The sequence below is a fragment of the Galeopterus variegatus genome, unplaced genomic scaffold (genome assembly GCF_000696425.1).
Source record: "Galeopterus variegatus unplaced genomic scaffold, G_variegatus-3.0.2 Scaffold549, whole genome shotgun sequence".
Lineage (NCBI taxonomy): Eukaryota > Metazoa > Chordata > Mammalia > Dermoptera > Cynocephalidae > Galeopterus > Galeopterus variegatus.
Genome location: NW_007726660.1, coordinates 322,221 through 338,948, shown reverse-complemented (window position 1 = coordinate 338,948; position 16,728 = coordinate 322,221). Strand labels below are relative to the sequence as shown.

General features: G+C 53.1%; 1 protein-coding gene across 5 annotated transcripts in view; it reads right to left on the bottom strand.

Moving 5' to 3' along the window:
• Positions 1 to 11,071: 11,071 nt before the first annotated feature.
• MAPKAP1 (mitogen-activated protein kinase associated protein 1) overlaps positions 11,072 to 16,728 on the bottom strand; it is a 263,963-nt gene continuing 258,306 nt past the window's right edge. For 4 of the 5 annotated variants that reach the window (XM_008569957.1, XM_008569959.1, XM_008569961.1 and 1 more), the window contains one exon: positions 11,072 to 12,695. In XM_008569957.1, coding sequence (XP_008568179.1) covers positions 12,570 to 12,695 — 126 coding nt within the window. In that variant the 3' untranslated portion in view covers positions 11,072 to 12,569. The remainder of the gene's footprint in view (positions 12,696 to 16,728) is intronic. The other variant, XM_008569958.1, reaches the window with a different exon arrangement.

Sequence of the window (16,728 nt, the reverse complement as noted above, 5' to 3'; positions counted from 1 at the left end):
TGTGCTGAGCTGCGGCTGCGGCTTGTTAAGGGAATTCTTTGCCTGTGTCGACCTCCCGGTTTGCGCTCCTGCAGGCCAAGTGCCTCCACTAAGATGATGACTTCAGGGGTCAAAGCCACCCAGCTCTGGCAGGCCCTTCCCCAGATGCTCTGGAAACTGGACACTCCAATCCGTGGTGCGTAAGAACTCCGAGGGGCCGAGGCGGGCCATGCCAGCTCAGGCAGGCTTCCTGGAGGAGGAGGAGGTCCTGGAGTCAGGGACAGCCCAGCTCAGGCATCTGTAGGGAGGCTGTGGACAGTGACAGTGACGAGCAAGGGCTCGGAGAGGGGGCCAGAAAGACAGGTACACATCCTAGCTCCCCCCTCAGGCATCTGTAGGGAGGCTGTGGACAGTGACAGTGACGAGCAAGGGCTCGGAGAGGGGGTACACAGAAAGACAGGTACACATCCTAGCTCCCCCCTTAGCTGCCGGGCAGCTCAGGAAAACCACATAGCACCTCCGAGTCTCGATTTCATCATCTGTAAAATGGGGTGATGACAGCACCTCCAGGTGATCCCTAGGCTCGAGTCCAAGACGGCCCACAGGAAGATTCCACCAGTGAGAGTGTGGTCTGGGAGCACAGACAGAGGGATGTTCACCTTCTTTTTCTCATCAAAGACCTAGAAAATACTGGAAAATACTCCTTGACCTGAAAAAGCCCCAACTAGACCCTCCTGTGAGTCTGTTGCAGACATGACTTTGCAAATCAGATGTGACGGGGAAATGTGTGCCAAGATGGTGGCCAGCTGCTAGGCTGTGGGGAGGGGCTGCTTGGAGAGATGGCACGGCCTCCTCTGGAGCAGCCTGCCTCAGCCCCGGCCGGGCCAGAGCGCAGCTGTGCAGGTGACACCCCTGCCCGGCTGGGGGCAATGAGCTGGCTGCTCACGGGTAAACTCACACCCACACCCACAGGCAGCCATGCGCCTGCACAGACACATTGCATACACAGACACATGCATGCACATGCACACACGTGCACACAGACACATCATGCACATACACACATGTGCACAGTCACATGCATGCACACATGCCTAAACTCACACACAGACACACACATAGAAACTCGTACCCAGAGACACATACACAGACATACCACATGCACAGACACTCACACACACATGTACATATAGGCACACATATTCACACACACACAGACACACATACAGATACAGATGCATGGGTGCACACACACCCAAACTCATATATAGACACACAGAGATACACCCACTTATATGCAGACACAGAAACACACAGAGACACACACATGCATGCACGCATGGTGTTATCCCCCAGGGCTGCAGCGGTAAAGTGAGGCCTCCGCCTCCTTCCTGGTGGCACAGGACGGTGGCCTCCTGAGGTGGAGGCATTCGGGATTGAAGTCAGAACCAGGTCCCCGAATGCCCCTTCCTCGATGGGCAAAGCTCCTTCACCCTTTAGGTCTTGTCACTGTGGAATGGTGCTAACAGCCCTTGCTTTGGGGGGATTTTGAAAAAACATTTGAAGTATTTAGCACAGTGATTGGCACATAGGAACTGCTGAAGAGGCCTGTCCACTCACCTGCCACTTTACCTGGAAGATTTGTCGGGTGACGATGAAGAAGACCCTTTGGCAGGGGCCTTTGTGCACAGTGACCTCTGGGCCACTGCAGAACCACAGCCACGGGCTCACAGCGCAGGCACCTGAGCCTCTCGAGCACACCTCTCCCCACGGACGGGCAGGACCGCTAGGCACCCCCGTTCCTCCCACCTGGTAAATTCCTCTTGGGGCTCCTTGCCTTGGAATCTGTCCTCCTCGCGTGTCCACCAGCTTTTCATCCTCCAGATGGATCCAACAGAGCCAGGGCAGAGCCTCTACCCCAGGAGCGTCCTCAGCCACTGGCTGCAGATGGGCACGTGGAGAGGACACTGTGACCACCTCCACTCACCAGAAACCTCCAGGCCCAGAAGCTGCCGGAACAACATCTGGTCACCTGAGCACTAGAAGATGGGTCGCAGCCCCATGGACTGTGAGTTCCCCGAGGATGGGCTCTGAGTCAAGTCGTTTCTGTACCTTCCAGACCCTTGTGGTGCCTGTCAGTGGGCACTTGTTGACTGAACACTGAGTGCTTACGTCTCTCCTGGTTGGGAACCCACCACCCATCAGGAAACTGTGCTGAGGGGATTGGTGGTCGCTTGCTCTGCTGAGCCTGAATTCAGAGGGATTCCTTGGGCTTCCTCCTGGGCAGGCTTGAGGAGGTCTTACGTCTCTCCTGGTTGGGAACCCACCACCCATCAGGAAACTGTGCTGAGGGGATTGGTGATCGCTTGCTCTGCTGAGCCTGAATTCAGAGGGATTCCTTGGGCTTCCTCCTGGGCAGGCTTGAGGAGGTGCCCCCAGCAGCCGGCACCGCAGCAGCGCCCTCCTGCCCATGCCTTCCCCTGCCGGATGGAGATGCTTTTTGTAGATCTCCACGAGCAAGCCTGCTGCAGTCGCAGACGCCGGCCGGGGTCCAAACCGTGGCTCACCTCTGTGATCAATGCTTTATGGCACGCCTGAAAGTGACTAGAAAGCGCAGCTGGCCATCTCACCGTCTTCTCCTTGTGCATTTCTTCTCTGGATAACGATGGCCTGGACGGATGGCCGAGCGCACCCTTTGCCACGCATCGCATTGGTCGTGACCATGACCGGCTCCCAATACCGGGGCCCTCCTCAGGGGCAATCTTGCTGGATCCTCTCAGCAGCCCCACGGGGGAGGTTTTATTATTTCTGCCCGCATTTCGCAGATGGGTCCCCAGAGAGATGGAGGGATTCACCCAAGCACCCCGCTGTGGTGTCCTGCCCAGGGTGAGCGCAGCCCTGACCCCTGTGTACCAGGCCCAGACCTTGGGCTCCTGAGCAGGGGCATGCAGCCCCACCTGGCCTTCGCCCACAGGCAGCCGTGAGCTGCCCTCCCTGCCATTTCCGGGCTTGGCCTGGCCCTGGGCAGAGGGGCTGTATGGAGAGAGCACTGACAGGAGGCTGAGCTCCCTGGCTGTTGCAGGGCCAGGCACAGACGCCTGTGGGTCCCTGCATCGTTGGTGGCCGGGGTCTCTCAGGATCAGGGCTGAGCGCAGATCAGTCAGCACAAAAAGGCTGGCTCAGCACCAGCCGAGGCTCCTCCAGCAGACGCGTGGCAGCGGGCAGACGCTGGCCCACACGAGCGGTTCGGTGCGGAGTGCATGCGAAAACCCTGCCCACAACCCGGCTGGGCAGCTGCCAGATGGCACTTGCTGAGATTCTGTAACTCCACGTGTGCACGGCCTCTGTCCAGAGGCTGGTGGGGCTTTGCCTCCTCCTCTCAGGGAACCCACCCTAACAGGGTGGTCAGCGGGGCCTGCATGTGCTTCCTGCAGCCTGGGGTCTCCCTGCCCCCCCGGAAGGAAAATGGGCTGACAAAATGTTCACCCAGTCCTGCTGGGACCCCTCACTGCCTCTCACTGCCCTAGCACTAGCAGGTCACCACCCCAGACCCCTCAGCAGGGCTAGCCAGTTCGCCCTGGATGCCACCTCCTGGGTGGAGCTGATAACCTCCCCCTCTCCTGTACCCTCACTCGAAACCTCTCCTGTGCACGAACTCTGACCTTGGTCCCATTTTGGGGCAAGGAAACAGGCACAGACAAGCATGACAACGTCACCTACCAGCAAGCGGCAGAACTGGATCTGAACCCGCTGGCTGACCGCAGGGCCCACCTGCTTGGCCGCTTGGCCATCCTGGCTCCCCCCAATCCTTACTGCTGCGGTCACCAGGGAAGCCCCAATCATAGCCACATCTTCTCCAGTAAGGAAACTGAGACTGCTGACACCTCCCAGGATTCCAGGGTTTGGCCAGAAGGTGAGGTGGGCACAGAGGTTTGGGGTAACCTCGCTTCTAGAACTTTCTCTCCTAACTTACAGCCTCCCCCAGCCTTGATTTCCAACATACATCACTGAAGCCCTTAAAATAGTCAAGGGCTAGAAAGATGCTAAAAATTTAATGTATGTTAAAATGATATTAGATTTTAAACTAAAATTTACATGGAAATATGACATTAAAATATTTTTAGCTTTCAGGAAGCTGGGGGCTGGAATGCTATAATATAGACAAATTTTATCATTTAAAAAAGAATTAGCCTAACAGTATTTCTTACGGATTCATATAGTTAACAGTGAGGATGTGAGCCCTGTCTGCGGCGACTTGGCTGGGGCAGGAGGGCTGGGAGGAGACAGGCCAGCTGGCGGGGCCTCGGACGGAGGGGCAGGCCCCACCTGGGCCCGGGGCTTCCCTGAGGGGCTGGGGCTGCCCCCTGAGGCCTGAGGGCCTGCCTCGGCCAGTGCATTTTCAGTGAGCATGTGACTGGGCACTGTGGCTTCATGGCTGCCTGTCTCCAGTCCCCTACTGTGCTCCAGGGCTGTGCCCAGGATGTTGTTTACTCCTCACGCAATTCCCTGAGGAAGGTGGGATTCTGTCCCAGTTGCACAGATGAGAAAACGGCTCAGAGAGGTTGAGTCACGGGTCCAGGGTCACACAGCATGGAGGTGCATTTTCATTCCTTCTGCAGATTCTCAGCTCAAGCATCAGTCTTGGGGCTGTTTGAACATCCACCCACCTGGTCACCCCTCCCTTGCATGTTCCCTGTGGCTGCAGCAGGGCTTCTCTGGGTCCCGGCCCCAGCCTGCCCCCCGCCCCCGCCCCCTACCCCCTACAGCTCCTGACTCTCCAATCCTGAAATCCCCAGGCAAAACCTCCTTCTCTTGCAGGCTGGAGGCAGAAGGACACATATGTGTGTTCCCTCTGCAGGTAGAGGTCCTAAAACAGGCCCTGGGCTGTGTGCTGGGCACCCAAGATAACTCAGACCTGCCCTCTGCCCCCTAGTAGCGAAGTCCTCCCTTCTGGGAAGCGGCTCGGAGATGGGATTGGCTGAGAGTTCCACACTTTGAGATGGGGTGTGTGTGTGTGTGTGTGTGTGTGTGTGTGTGTGTGTGTGTGTGTGTGTGTGTGATGGGAGTGTTGTCATCTATTTGAATGCTGGCACCCTCCCCTGCCCGTCTCCTGGGATCAGGCTCTCAGGAGGGTGGCAGGGTGGGAGGTGGGAACCACGTGAACAAACACGGGATTTGGGAATCATGGGGCGGAGGGTGGGGGCCTCGAGTGACAGATCCAAGTGGAGACTTTGCCCTTGTGGGCTCACTACTGGGGGCTCTTCTAGCTGGCAGCTGCCTGGTCCTGCTCAGGGGTCACGGACTCCATGAGTCACCAGGAGCAACATCCTGCTTCTGAATGAGGAGGTGGGATGCCCGCGGCAGGAGCCGGGTGCTGCGTGTGTCAGGCAGAGCTGGGGTCCCTGGTCCAGCTGCCCCTTCCCAGAGTGGAGAGTGGCAGGTCCTGGGCTGAGACCCCAGCTCCTTCACCTGCCAGCTGCGGCCCCGTGACCCAGCAGGTGACAAGCCTGCCTGCAAAGCCTTATTGCAGCCGGGGTTGGGGTGAGGGAGGTCCTGGCACTTGGTGGTCACAGGTGGTGGTGGGGGATGTGTGAATGGTGGCCCCAGTGAGCTCCGCATGGGCGCTGACCCCACTGTCAAGACGGGCCCTCTTACTGTCTCCATTTTACAGACAGGGAAACTGAGGTTCAGGGAAATTAAAGAAGGTGTCCCCCAACACCCAGCTAGACAGCAGCAGGGCTGGGATTCCTAGTGGGGACTATGTGGCTTCAGGCCATCTCTGTCTCCTGATACCCTGGACTGAGTGGTGGCGACTCTTCCAGCCTGGCTCTGGGCCATGACGCGGGTGCAGGCGAGGGGCTCGGGCTGGCAGCAGCTCTGGTCCCAGGAGAAGTCCCAGCCAGGGCCGGGGGGCCAGTGCAGGCGGAAATGACCACTCGCCGCCTGGCAGGCAGCTCCTGGTTGCTGCACCTCCGGGAGGTCACTCATTGGCAGTTAAAAATCTATTGTGACTTGTCAGAAAAATGAATAAATGGGCACATTATTTTTTCATTCTAGACCTCAACATCTGTTTGTCTAATCAGGAAGGAGAGTGGGAAGTCGGCAGGGGCTGCTGTGCACGTTTCATGCAAGTTTTCCTCTGTCGGAGGAGTTTAAATGGGTAATGAACAGGCCACGGCGATTTGAAATATAATCCCATTACGCTGACGAGATTACCGGCTTCGAGACTTCACAAATCACTCTCAGGGCTTTTACCAAGAAGCCGCCCTGTTGGGATTTTGCATTTAAGCAGAGGTGTTGGGTGGGAACACAACATGACAGGTTTAACCCTTTCTGTCTCTTTGGCTGCTTTCCAAATGGCAGGGTCCTCCGAGTGGGGCCTCAGTGGGGCCTTCAGAATTTAGGGTGTTTGGGCCACATCAGCCAAGACGGAGGCTCACCGAGGCTGGGGGACAGCTGGGGGCAGAGCCAGGCAGGCCCCTATGGACCCCACCACTTCCCAACTGCATGGTCTCAGGTGAGAGATTTAGCTTCTCTTGCCTCAGTTTCCTCATCTGTGAAATGGAGATGTGGGCATGAGGAGGGGCCGAGAGAACGGGTGATACATTAGTGAGGTTAGTTGACAGCTCAGAGGCAGGAGGCGGGCACTGATAAAAGAACTGAAGGGGCTGTGGTGGCTTGTGTGCCCGGGTGGGCTGAGTAACCGCGTCGGCACGACAGGATTTGGGGAGCGCACAAATGGATGCTGTAAATTTGAACAGTTTTGTATTTATTTTACTTTGGTGGCTGTCCAGTTGTATGTATTTTAATGTGCACCAGAAATCATACATGCAGCACGCCGAACCCATGACTTCATGGCTATTCTTGTTTAAGGATGGGGTTTAAGGCAGAGAACAACATTAGCCTGAATTAATTGAAAGGGAAAATCACAGACGAGGTGCTATCTTGGGTTGGCCTGAGAATGGTGTTTAGGAAAGCACGGTCATTTCTTGGTGGCAGACACGATGGCTGTTTCACAAACATCTGTAACTTCAATTCTCAGGCAGTTGCACTCCCCTGTTCCCTTGGAGTAGGTGTCCCCATGGGACTGATTCCAGCCCGTGGAATGTGAGTTAAGTGGGCAGTGATGTGTGTCTCTTTCCAGTCGCAGCACTTTGTTGTGCTGCTCCGTTCTCCATCCCCCGTCCCCTGCCCTGGCCTCTGTGGAAGCCTGAGCAGGGCGGCTGGACCCACGGCTGACTTGGCGTGGAGAGAAGTGAGCTTTGGCTGTTCAGCTGCTGCGGTCTGGGGGCTGCTCGTGCACAGCATCGCCCGGCCCACCCTGGCCAGTGCACCCAGCCAGCCTCACAGCCACCCTTGTGAAGGAGTTAGGACTGTACCCATTTTACAGATGTGGAAACTGAGGCTCCAAGACATAAAGTAACTCACCTGAGGACACACCAACCAGGAGACAGAGCTGGAATTTGAACAGTCTGCCGACTCCAGGGTCTGCTCTCCTACAGAGAAGTTTGTTTTACAAAATCAGTTGGTGAGGAAGAGCAGGACGGAGGACAGGGTGGTGGACGCAAGGCCAGCCGGTGGTGTGACAGAGACAGAGGGAGACCCGGGCACAGGACGGAAAGGAAGGAACCTACCATGTGCCAAGGAGATGCCGGGTGTTGGGCTTTTTCTGTAAAATATGCAATTTTCCCCCCCACCATTTAACCAGCTTTGAGAATATAATTCAGTGGCTGTCAGTACGTTCACCGTGTTGGGTAACCACCGCCTGCCTCCGTCTCCAGAACTTTTCCCTCAACCTAGATGGAAGCTCCGCACCCACTAAACACTCACTCCCCGTTCGCCCCCCGCCCCAGCCCTGGGAACTTCCTTTCTCCTTCTGTCTCTGTGGCTGTCACTATCCTCGGAGCCTCGTGTTACGTGGAATCGCACAGTAGTTGTCTTTTCTTGTCTCGCGTATTTCACTTAGCATAACACGCTCGAGGCTCGTCCCCACTGTATGGAGCGTGCGTCGGAACTTCGTTCCTTTTTAAGGCTGACTAATATTCCATGGTAGAATATCCGCATTTGGTCTCCATTCATCTGTCGATGGACACTTGGGTTGTTTCCACCTTTTGTCTCCTGTGAATGGTATTGCTCTGAACACTGGTGTGTGAGTATCTGAGTCCCTGCTTTCAGTTCTTTTGGGAACACACCCAGCTGGGCATGCCGGGTGTTTCCACACAGGTCATCCTCATGTCAGCCTGGGGAGGACGCTACAGTAGCTGCATTTTGCAGCTGAGGCGTTGTGGGGGTGGGGGTGGGGGTGGGGGCAGCGTCTTGCTGGGCTCACACAGGTAGGAAGTTGTAGAGTGCGTATTTGACCCTGGCATATTCTACTTAAAACCTTTCTTCAGCCTGTGGCCTTGGTATCACATCCAAGAGTATGTGTCCTTCTAGTAATTGAAAAGCAGGTATTGGCATAAAAAGAAACTCCCAGCATTTTCTAGAACGCTTGAGACAGGCGTGTTTGTTTCTGTTGACACCCAGGCAGCTCTTGGACTGGGACGGGGTGCAGACCCAGTCTCTTCTTTGCGGGGAGGCCAAAATCAGAGTTGTTTGTCCCTGGGGCAGAGGCTTACTGGCTGTCGTGTGCCCTCCATCCTGGGCATGGAGGCAGCTGGTCTTGGGTTCTGGGGCTCAAGGAGGGGACAGCACCCCTGGGGAGAACATGGCATCCAGGCAACTGGATTAAGTGAGACAACAGACATCAACATCACAGCTGCCAGTTAAGTTTTATGCACCAGGCACTATGCATATTTTCTCATTAAATCTTGATTCTAACCCTGAGAGGTGGGCATTTTCATCCTATTTTACAGACAAGGGCACTGAAGCACAGAGAAGTCAATCATTTACCTAGAGGTCATGAAGCCGGTAAGTAGAGCACCTGGGCTTTGGACCCAGGCCGAGGAGGCTGCACACGGGGCCCTAAACCCTAGGCCATTCTTGGACTGATGGATCCTACAGAGAGCTCTGGGGGGAGCCCATGGAGTATACCCAATTCTGAGGCAGTCACAGAAAGTGATGAGTTGGGATTTGATTCCAGGTGTTCACCTGTGGCTTCTGCCCTTGAGCTTGGGGATAGCCCCTGCATTTTCCTGCTTCCTGTCCCTCTCTCCCTCCTTGCTGGAAGAAAAGCCCCCTAGTGGCAGCACTGGCAAGAGCCAGGTGTCAGGAGCCTGTGCCAAGAGTTGGGGGATCCTCCTGCCCCCTCCTAAGTGACCCACCTCGTCACAGGTGTCCAGGAGCTCCAAGAGGGGAAGGGCTTGCTCAGGTCCCACGGCGTGCAGCGGTCCCTGGAGCTGCTGCCAGTGGCTGGCGCCAGCAGGCCCCGCCCTGCCTCCCCCCCTCCCCCGCTGCCCCTCACCTCCGGCCTCCAGGCGCTAGCCTGGCTCTTCTCTCCTGCCTGGAATGTTCCAGGTGCACACTGCTCCCGCAGTGCTGGCATGGAGTCCACTATGGTGTCGCCCACATCTTGGCACCAGACTAAGGTCTTGACAGCTGAGTTGGGTCTTTGTTCCCTACCTCTGAGATTCTGTAGTCCCTGATCTGGGGGAACGGGGAGCCCTAAGAATTAGCTGGCAGGTTTGCAGGGACATGACAGTGGTGGGGATCATCTCCCAGCCCTTTAACCCCTGAAGAGAAGACTCAGAGAGATGCCAATGTGGTCTCCAAACAGCTGAGGGGCCTTCCGGGACAGTGGGGAACTAGTTCCTGGGGAACCCAGACGGGAGAGGTGTTACATGGGAGGCCTAGCCTCAGAGCTAGGGGCAACGAGCAGTCAATGCAGGTCAGCTAAAGATGGTGAGACTGGCCATGAAGGGGGAGACTGCCCAGAGCAGTGGTGAGTACCCATTGCTACAAGTACACGGGCAGAGGCTTGATGACTCTTGGGATGGACACATACTTGTTGCCCCAAGGTAGGGGGCGAGGCTAAGTGACCCACAGTATTCTCAACTGAGAATTCTTCTTCAGAAGCAGAGAAGCTCCTGTAAGGTTGGCAAACAGAAACCTCTGGAAGGAAGAGAGGGCTCATTAGGTCTCTGAGACATTTAAGACATCCCCAGAAGGGTCTATGGAGGTCATCTAATCCAGCACCTTCATTTTCAGATGAAAGAACTGAGGCCCTGACAGGCAGTAACCAGCTCAGAGCCACAGGACTGCCAACTGTGGAGGGCAGGGCCCAGCAGTTAAGAGAAGGACTGCAGCGTCTGTCAGTCAGTCATGGTGTGTCCTGCTGCTGAAGCAACCCTTCCAAGCCCCGAGTCATCACTTCTGAAGTGGGGGTAATGACAGGACCCTCCAGGGGCTGCGTGGGGGAGTTCCGTGGGCTAATAATGCAAATTTATAAAAGGCCAGCACATGGCCCACCTGGTGCACAGTAGGCCCTCAGAAGATGGGGCGCAGTGCTCAGTGGCCAGCTGAGGCTAGGGCTCCAGGGCCCCACTGTGTGGTCCGTCAGGCTACCCACATTTTGTAAAGTCCCCAACTGAGTTCAGAGGCACAGTTGTGAATTGTTGTTAATGCTGTGGCATTTTGCATCATGTTGGGCAGGGGCCCACTGGTCATCTCTGGACATGCTGAGCTCTCGTTTGCAAAGCCTGGGGCTGGGGAGAGGACAAGATGCTTGTGTCCTTGAGGAGCTCACAGACTTGTCTTCAAATCTAAGTATGGAGTGGAAGAGAGGAGTCAAGGAAAAGCTGGATTTCAAGTCTTGATATTTGGTAGACCTGGGCGGTCGTTAGACAGTGTTCCCCTTAAATCACTCCTTAAACTGGACATGTGTGTTTTATGTAAACTGAATGTGTTATATTTCACAGTAAGAGAATGGTGTTGATCTTGTAATTGGAGGAGCTGACTTCAGTGTCACCCTTGAGTGAAAAGGGCCATCCTGTCATGCTCAGTACCAAAGGAGGTCCTTACTGCATTTCAGAGATTTGGGGTACCACATCAAAGGCAAGCAAATGTCACCACCCACTGAAGGTTCACTATAGAGTCACCGTCTTCAGCACTACGTACTCAAGACTTCAGGAATTCAAAGCAATACGCAAAAGAAGGTATTTATATGACTTATTTTAATATCATTTTAATATTGAATATGTCACAAGATTTGATGACCAAATTAGTCATTTACATTTTTCAAAGATATCTAAATATAAAATTGCTAAAAATTCAAATACAGATAGCAAGCTACAAATAATATTTCTTTTGTTTCCAGGGTGGGTAGGAATGGAAGACGTTAGAAAAGGATTACTCCTGCTGGCTGAACACAGATTAGAATGAAAGAGGAAGTCATTAAAATGACTACTGTGCAATGAAATACACTTGACTTTGAGATGCTGTTTTGGACACATCTCTTCCTGTACAACAATTTTAAAAAATGTTTTAAGTGCAGGTCCTCAGTGAAACATCTGGTCCTCGGCCCTGGCCGTGGGCAGTATGAAAGGATGTCACTGTGGGAGGGGCACTGGAGAGGCTGATGAGGACCGCAGAGGCATCTGGTGTGGCCAGAGGTGTGGTGTCAGTGGGTGTCGACCCCTTCCCTCCCCACAGGGAGCCACCAGCTTGGATGCAGCTCCCCCGCCCCCCTCCTCCCTGCACAGTGAAAAGCTCCCAGCCTGCTCCTACAAGGGGAGCGCAGTCCGGAGAGGAAAGGGAAATGAGGCCCCATCAACATCAGCAAAGCAGAGACTAGTCCAGCTCCGGGAACATCCACATGCAGGTCTAGTTGTCAGGTGCAACTTACGCTTGCTATGTAAGAAATGGAGAGACCACTTCAGGCCATGAGCTGAGCATGGCCCGAGGACTGGCCAGCACCCCCATACTCCCAGCGTCCTGAGCTTTACGTGAGGTTCTGCATCTCTGCAATCAGAGGTGCTGGGACACGCTGAGGAGAAAAGGCTTTTGCAGGGAAAAATGACACAGCCTTGGACAGACAACTAGGTCCCCATTCCTAACTTTTAGTAAGACACTATCCTCAAAGCAAATGCACTCATTTAAACAAATGGCATAGTTAAAACTATCAACTAAGCCCTAAACATTTCTTCTGAGAAATCGAACCATAGCTTTTCCAATCTGCCTGTTCAATATGGGAACAGATTTTAAAGAGAATAACATAATCAATTCTCTTGCCAAAGAATGGTCCATCATACCAACCACAATAAAGAGTACACCTGTTTATTAAAAGGAAAAAAAAGAAATGTACATTTTTGTTCTTCGTTTGCTTTAAGAAATTTGATCAAGTTGCAAGGAAATGTCTGGGCATGGCTATGTACATCCTTGGGGAGGCTGCCAGGCACTGAGGATGGCTGGGCAGCACGAGGCTCCTGTAGGGGTGGCCTGGCCCTGGGCATTGCTAGTCATAGTCGCTGCCAATCAGGCTTCGGTCCCATGGCAATGTCCCCAGCGTTCCCTCTTAGGGGTGCCCCCCCTTCCCCCAGGAGCCCACCAGCCCTAAGCCCACAGGACTGCAGGACACAGGGTGGGCTCTAGGGTTCTGGCCCTGGCAGGCAGGTTCTGGGGCCACAGCAACAGACTGAGGGTTGAGGCCAGTATCACTGCTGCCCGGATTTCTTTTCCTTCTGGAAGCTGAAGCTTGTACGTCTGTTCAGTTTTCTTTGTTTTTGAGCAAAATAGTCAGCCCGGGCAGTGCTCGCTCGTGATTCCAGGATGTAGTTAACCTAGAAAGCAAGAGGACACAGCCCAGTCACTTGCTAGCCGCTCCCTGCTCACCCAGGGAAAGTAGGAGGTACAGGAAGACCCTGGCCTGGGCTTGTGGATGAATTTCAGGCACAGCAGTGACCTAGCAGGCTGGGCCCAGAGCCCCTGCTTTACGACGGGAAAACAGAGGTTTGGAGAAGACCACTGGCCAGTACGGGCCTCTGAGTGGTGGAGCTTTTCTGATTCCCGCACCTGCAGGCCCTCCTTGGCAATGAGCTGCCTCCCAGAGGGCTGTGCGCTGGGCTTACCAGTTCTGCTCCTTGCCTGCTTTGCAACCCTGGGCTTGCACACAACCTCCTGAGTCTTACTTTTTTCCCCCTCCCAGTATGGATACATTTAATTACAAATTACCAAAGATCACATTTTAAAAAATTACTTAAAATTTTTTTTATTGGGCCGGCCCGGTGGCGCACTGGATAGTGCGCCGCTTGGGAAGCGCGGCGGCGCTCCCGTCCGAGGGTTCGGATCCCACATACGGACCGGTTCCCGCTCACTGGCTGAGCGGGGCGCGGGAGCAACACCGAGGGTTGCAGTCCCGTTGCCGGTCCCCGGTCTGGTACGGGGGCAACACTGAGGGTTGCGATCCGTTGCCGGACACGGAAAAAAGACAAAAAGACAAAAAAAAAAAAAAAAAAAAAATTTTTTTTTATTGATTACATATATTCAAGGGCAAGAGCTGACCATCAGCATCTGTGCCCATAATGTGGTAAGCAAATCAATCCGAATCTTACTTTCTTCATCGGAAAGACGAGAACATCACAGTGATGAAAAATAAACTAAGCAGCCTGCTGCTACCAGCTAGGCAAGGAGCTTCCAGCTACGGAACTTCCTTTAATGCTCATCAGTACCCCACCAGCCAGGGCTCATTTGACAAAAAGCAAAGTGAGGCTAGAGAAGAGGGCCAAAGTGGACAAAGTCACCCAGAAGTCAGGGTCAAAGCTGTGTCTCAGGGGGGCCATGAAAGCCCTGTTGAGTTGTGCATAGCCAGGGCTGCCTCCCAGGTTACTGCTCAGGCCTCCTGCTCGCTGCTCCTTGCACACAAACCTCTGGGGGATCTGTGCATAGATACACATATACACGTACACGGCCACACATGCACCTACCACACTGTGTAGCAGCTGCACACACAGGCTTTGCACCAGCAACTTTAGCACTGAGAAACTGCCATGTCTGAGCCAGTTCCCTACTTGCTTCAAGGGACACAGGGATGAGTAAGACTCGGTTTCTCCCTGAGAAGCTCATTGCCCAGTGAATGTCCAACAGCATGACAAGTCCCAAAACGGGTACAGAAGGAGTGCGAATGAATGGGGTAACTACTGGGGAGGTGTGGGACAGGAAAGCTTGCAGAGGGAATAAATGAGTGGGTTTTCAGGGATACATAGGAGTTTTGGGGTATACACGGGGCAGGGGAGAACCACCACACATCAAGGCACAGAGGTGGAATGTGGCAAGGGGGCGTCCATAGAACTGCAAAAGCTTAGTGTGCCATAGTGAGGTGGGGGGGAGCCAGCAAAGGGTGCTATGATCGGACCCGAGCCCCAGTGCAGAGGACGCGCCCACAGCTGGGTGGTGGGGCAGCTCACAGCCAGGCGCTGCTCGAGGTGCTCTTCAAGGATTAACTCATTACTTTTCACAGGAGCCTTATGAGATGGAAGCCATTATCACCCGCATTGTACAGGTGAGAAAATCAAGGCACAGAATGGTAATGTCATCTGGTCAAGGTCATCAAGTTAATAAATGTCAGGCCCTGGATGACCACACCTTCCAACTCCCCAGCCCCTCCTTCGTATAACTTCGTATAATGTATGCCGAGCCCCAGTGCAGAGGACGCGCCCACAGCTGGGTGGTGGGGCAGCTCACAGCCAGGCGCTGCTCGAGGTGCTCTTCAAGGATTAACTCATTACTTTTCACAGGAGCCTTATGAGATGGAAGCCATTATCACCCGCATTGTACAGGTGAGAAAATCAAGGCACAGAATGGTAATGTCATCTGGTCAAGGTCATCAAGTTAATAAGTGTCAGGCCCTGGATGACCACACCTTCCAACTCCCCAGCCCCTCCTTCCTCAGACGCTGCTCTTCTTGCTGCCCCCAGCTGCCCACTGGCTGGGGCCTTTTGTAAACAAACACCATTTCTCCTCACCCTCAAGTATCTAACAGTTATGGCTAGAAGCCTGAAGATTTGGGGCTAGAGAAAGCAGCCACCACCTCTGTGGATTGTACTCTTAGGGCCACGTGTCCTGTGCCCAGAGGGAGAGAGGCCTCTGCTGACTCTGAGAAGGAAGCAGAGGGCTCTCAGAAGAGCAGGAGGAGCCGGCACGCCTCACGTGGGGCTCAGGCTCTGTCGCCCTCCCAGCTTTCTGCTCTGATAGCCGCCAGCAGCAGGCGTTAAAGGCTGGCGTGTGAGTACAGAAGGCCTGACACGCTCGCCCGCTGTCTTGCCAAGTTACCAGCTGAGAGCAATAAATCATGAGGACCGCGGGGCCGGGTGGACGATTTGGGACAATACAGACAATGTATGGAAATAAGAGGTTTTATCATTCTTAATAAAAGTAATCTTACATTGTTTGCACACTTAGCCAACCTAGTGTTTTCAGTGTATTTTTGGCACATATAACTTGACAAAAGCATTCTAAAATGATCCTCAACAAGCCAACTATTTCCTAAATTTATTACCTTCAGTGCTTTGTGATAATCACATAGATAACTTTAATGGAAGATTAATGTAATAATCAAAAGATAAAGACGCCCTTTGGTCTGCCATTAGCTGGTTAATATGCTGTGGCTTAAACTTGCACAATTTTATGCACTACAGAGTGTCTCACTTTCAATGCATTTTACAGCTTAAGGCATAAAAATATAGGGAGTTTTCATGGTCAATAAAGCCACAGCCTCCGTCACTCGATCATGAGCAGAACCTGATTTGAAGAACCCAATGATTCCTCTGAGATTCATCTCAAAGCCTGCAGAATTAGGGACCACACACGGCTTAGCTCAATTAGGAAGGAAGGGGGCAGATGGGGAACTCCTCAGGGCTGGGTTCAAGTTGAGGCTCCACCCTCACGTGCTCTATGGCCTTCGGCCTCCATCTCCTTGTCTATAAATGGGGACAATTATGTCTACATTGTGCAGGACAGCTGGGAAGATTAAATGAGATAATATACACAAAATGTCTTGCACATAGTCAGTGCTCAATAAATGAGAGACATTAATGTTTCTAACAAGGGGAAAGAGACAACGAAATAAAATTAACTTGATGGAGAGTTGCCTGTTCATAATAGTGGCTTTCACATCGGCCTCTGGCCCTTACTTCCTCCCTTCAGTTTCCATCTAAAGCTCTCGTTTTTATGTAAAACCCCTGAATTCTGTAAGAACCACATGCATTACTGGAGCCTAAGACTGACCCCTGAAGAGCTTCTGATGGCAACAACATTTCTGCCAAACTCCTGGACACAGGGCTGGGGCCTCAGTCACTCGGTGTTGGTGCAAAGCTCACAAAGACACTCATGATACACAGGAATGGCAGATAAAGCTAAGCATTTAAGTTGCTATGAAAATCAGAGATAGAAGTGAAATTTAATCTTCCATCAGGATCGTGATCATTAGCTCCCTAAGTAAATCAGGCCTGGGCATGCTGCAACTCTCCTGGAGTCTTGTGCATGATGCAATATTTCTACAAACATTTTGATATGAAAACAGATATTTAAGGGGAGACGGCATGCCTCAGGGATTTAGCAGAAAAGCATCTGCTTTGAGGGAGCATTTGGTCCTGTAAAATGACTTCCCTGCACTTGATCTTCCACAGTCTCATATTGAAGTCATAAACCTGTGTTTGTGTCATCAATCTGCTGTTGTGAAAATTATTTTGATGTCAAACACAGGATTATAATTTTACTAGAATCCTTCTCAAGTCTTGAATATTTTAATGCTGGCTATAAAAAAAAGTCCAGCCCCTGACGGAGTAATGGAATATTTCTTTACCTAGTCCCCAAACA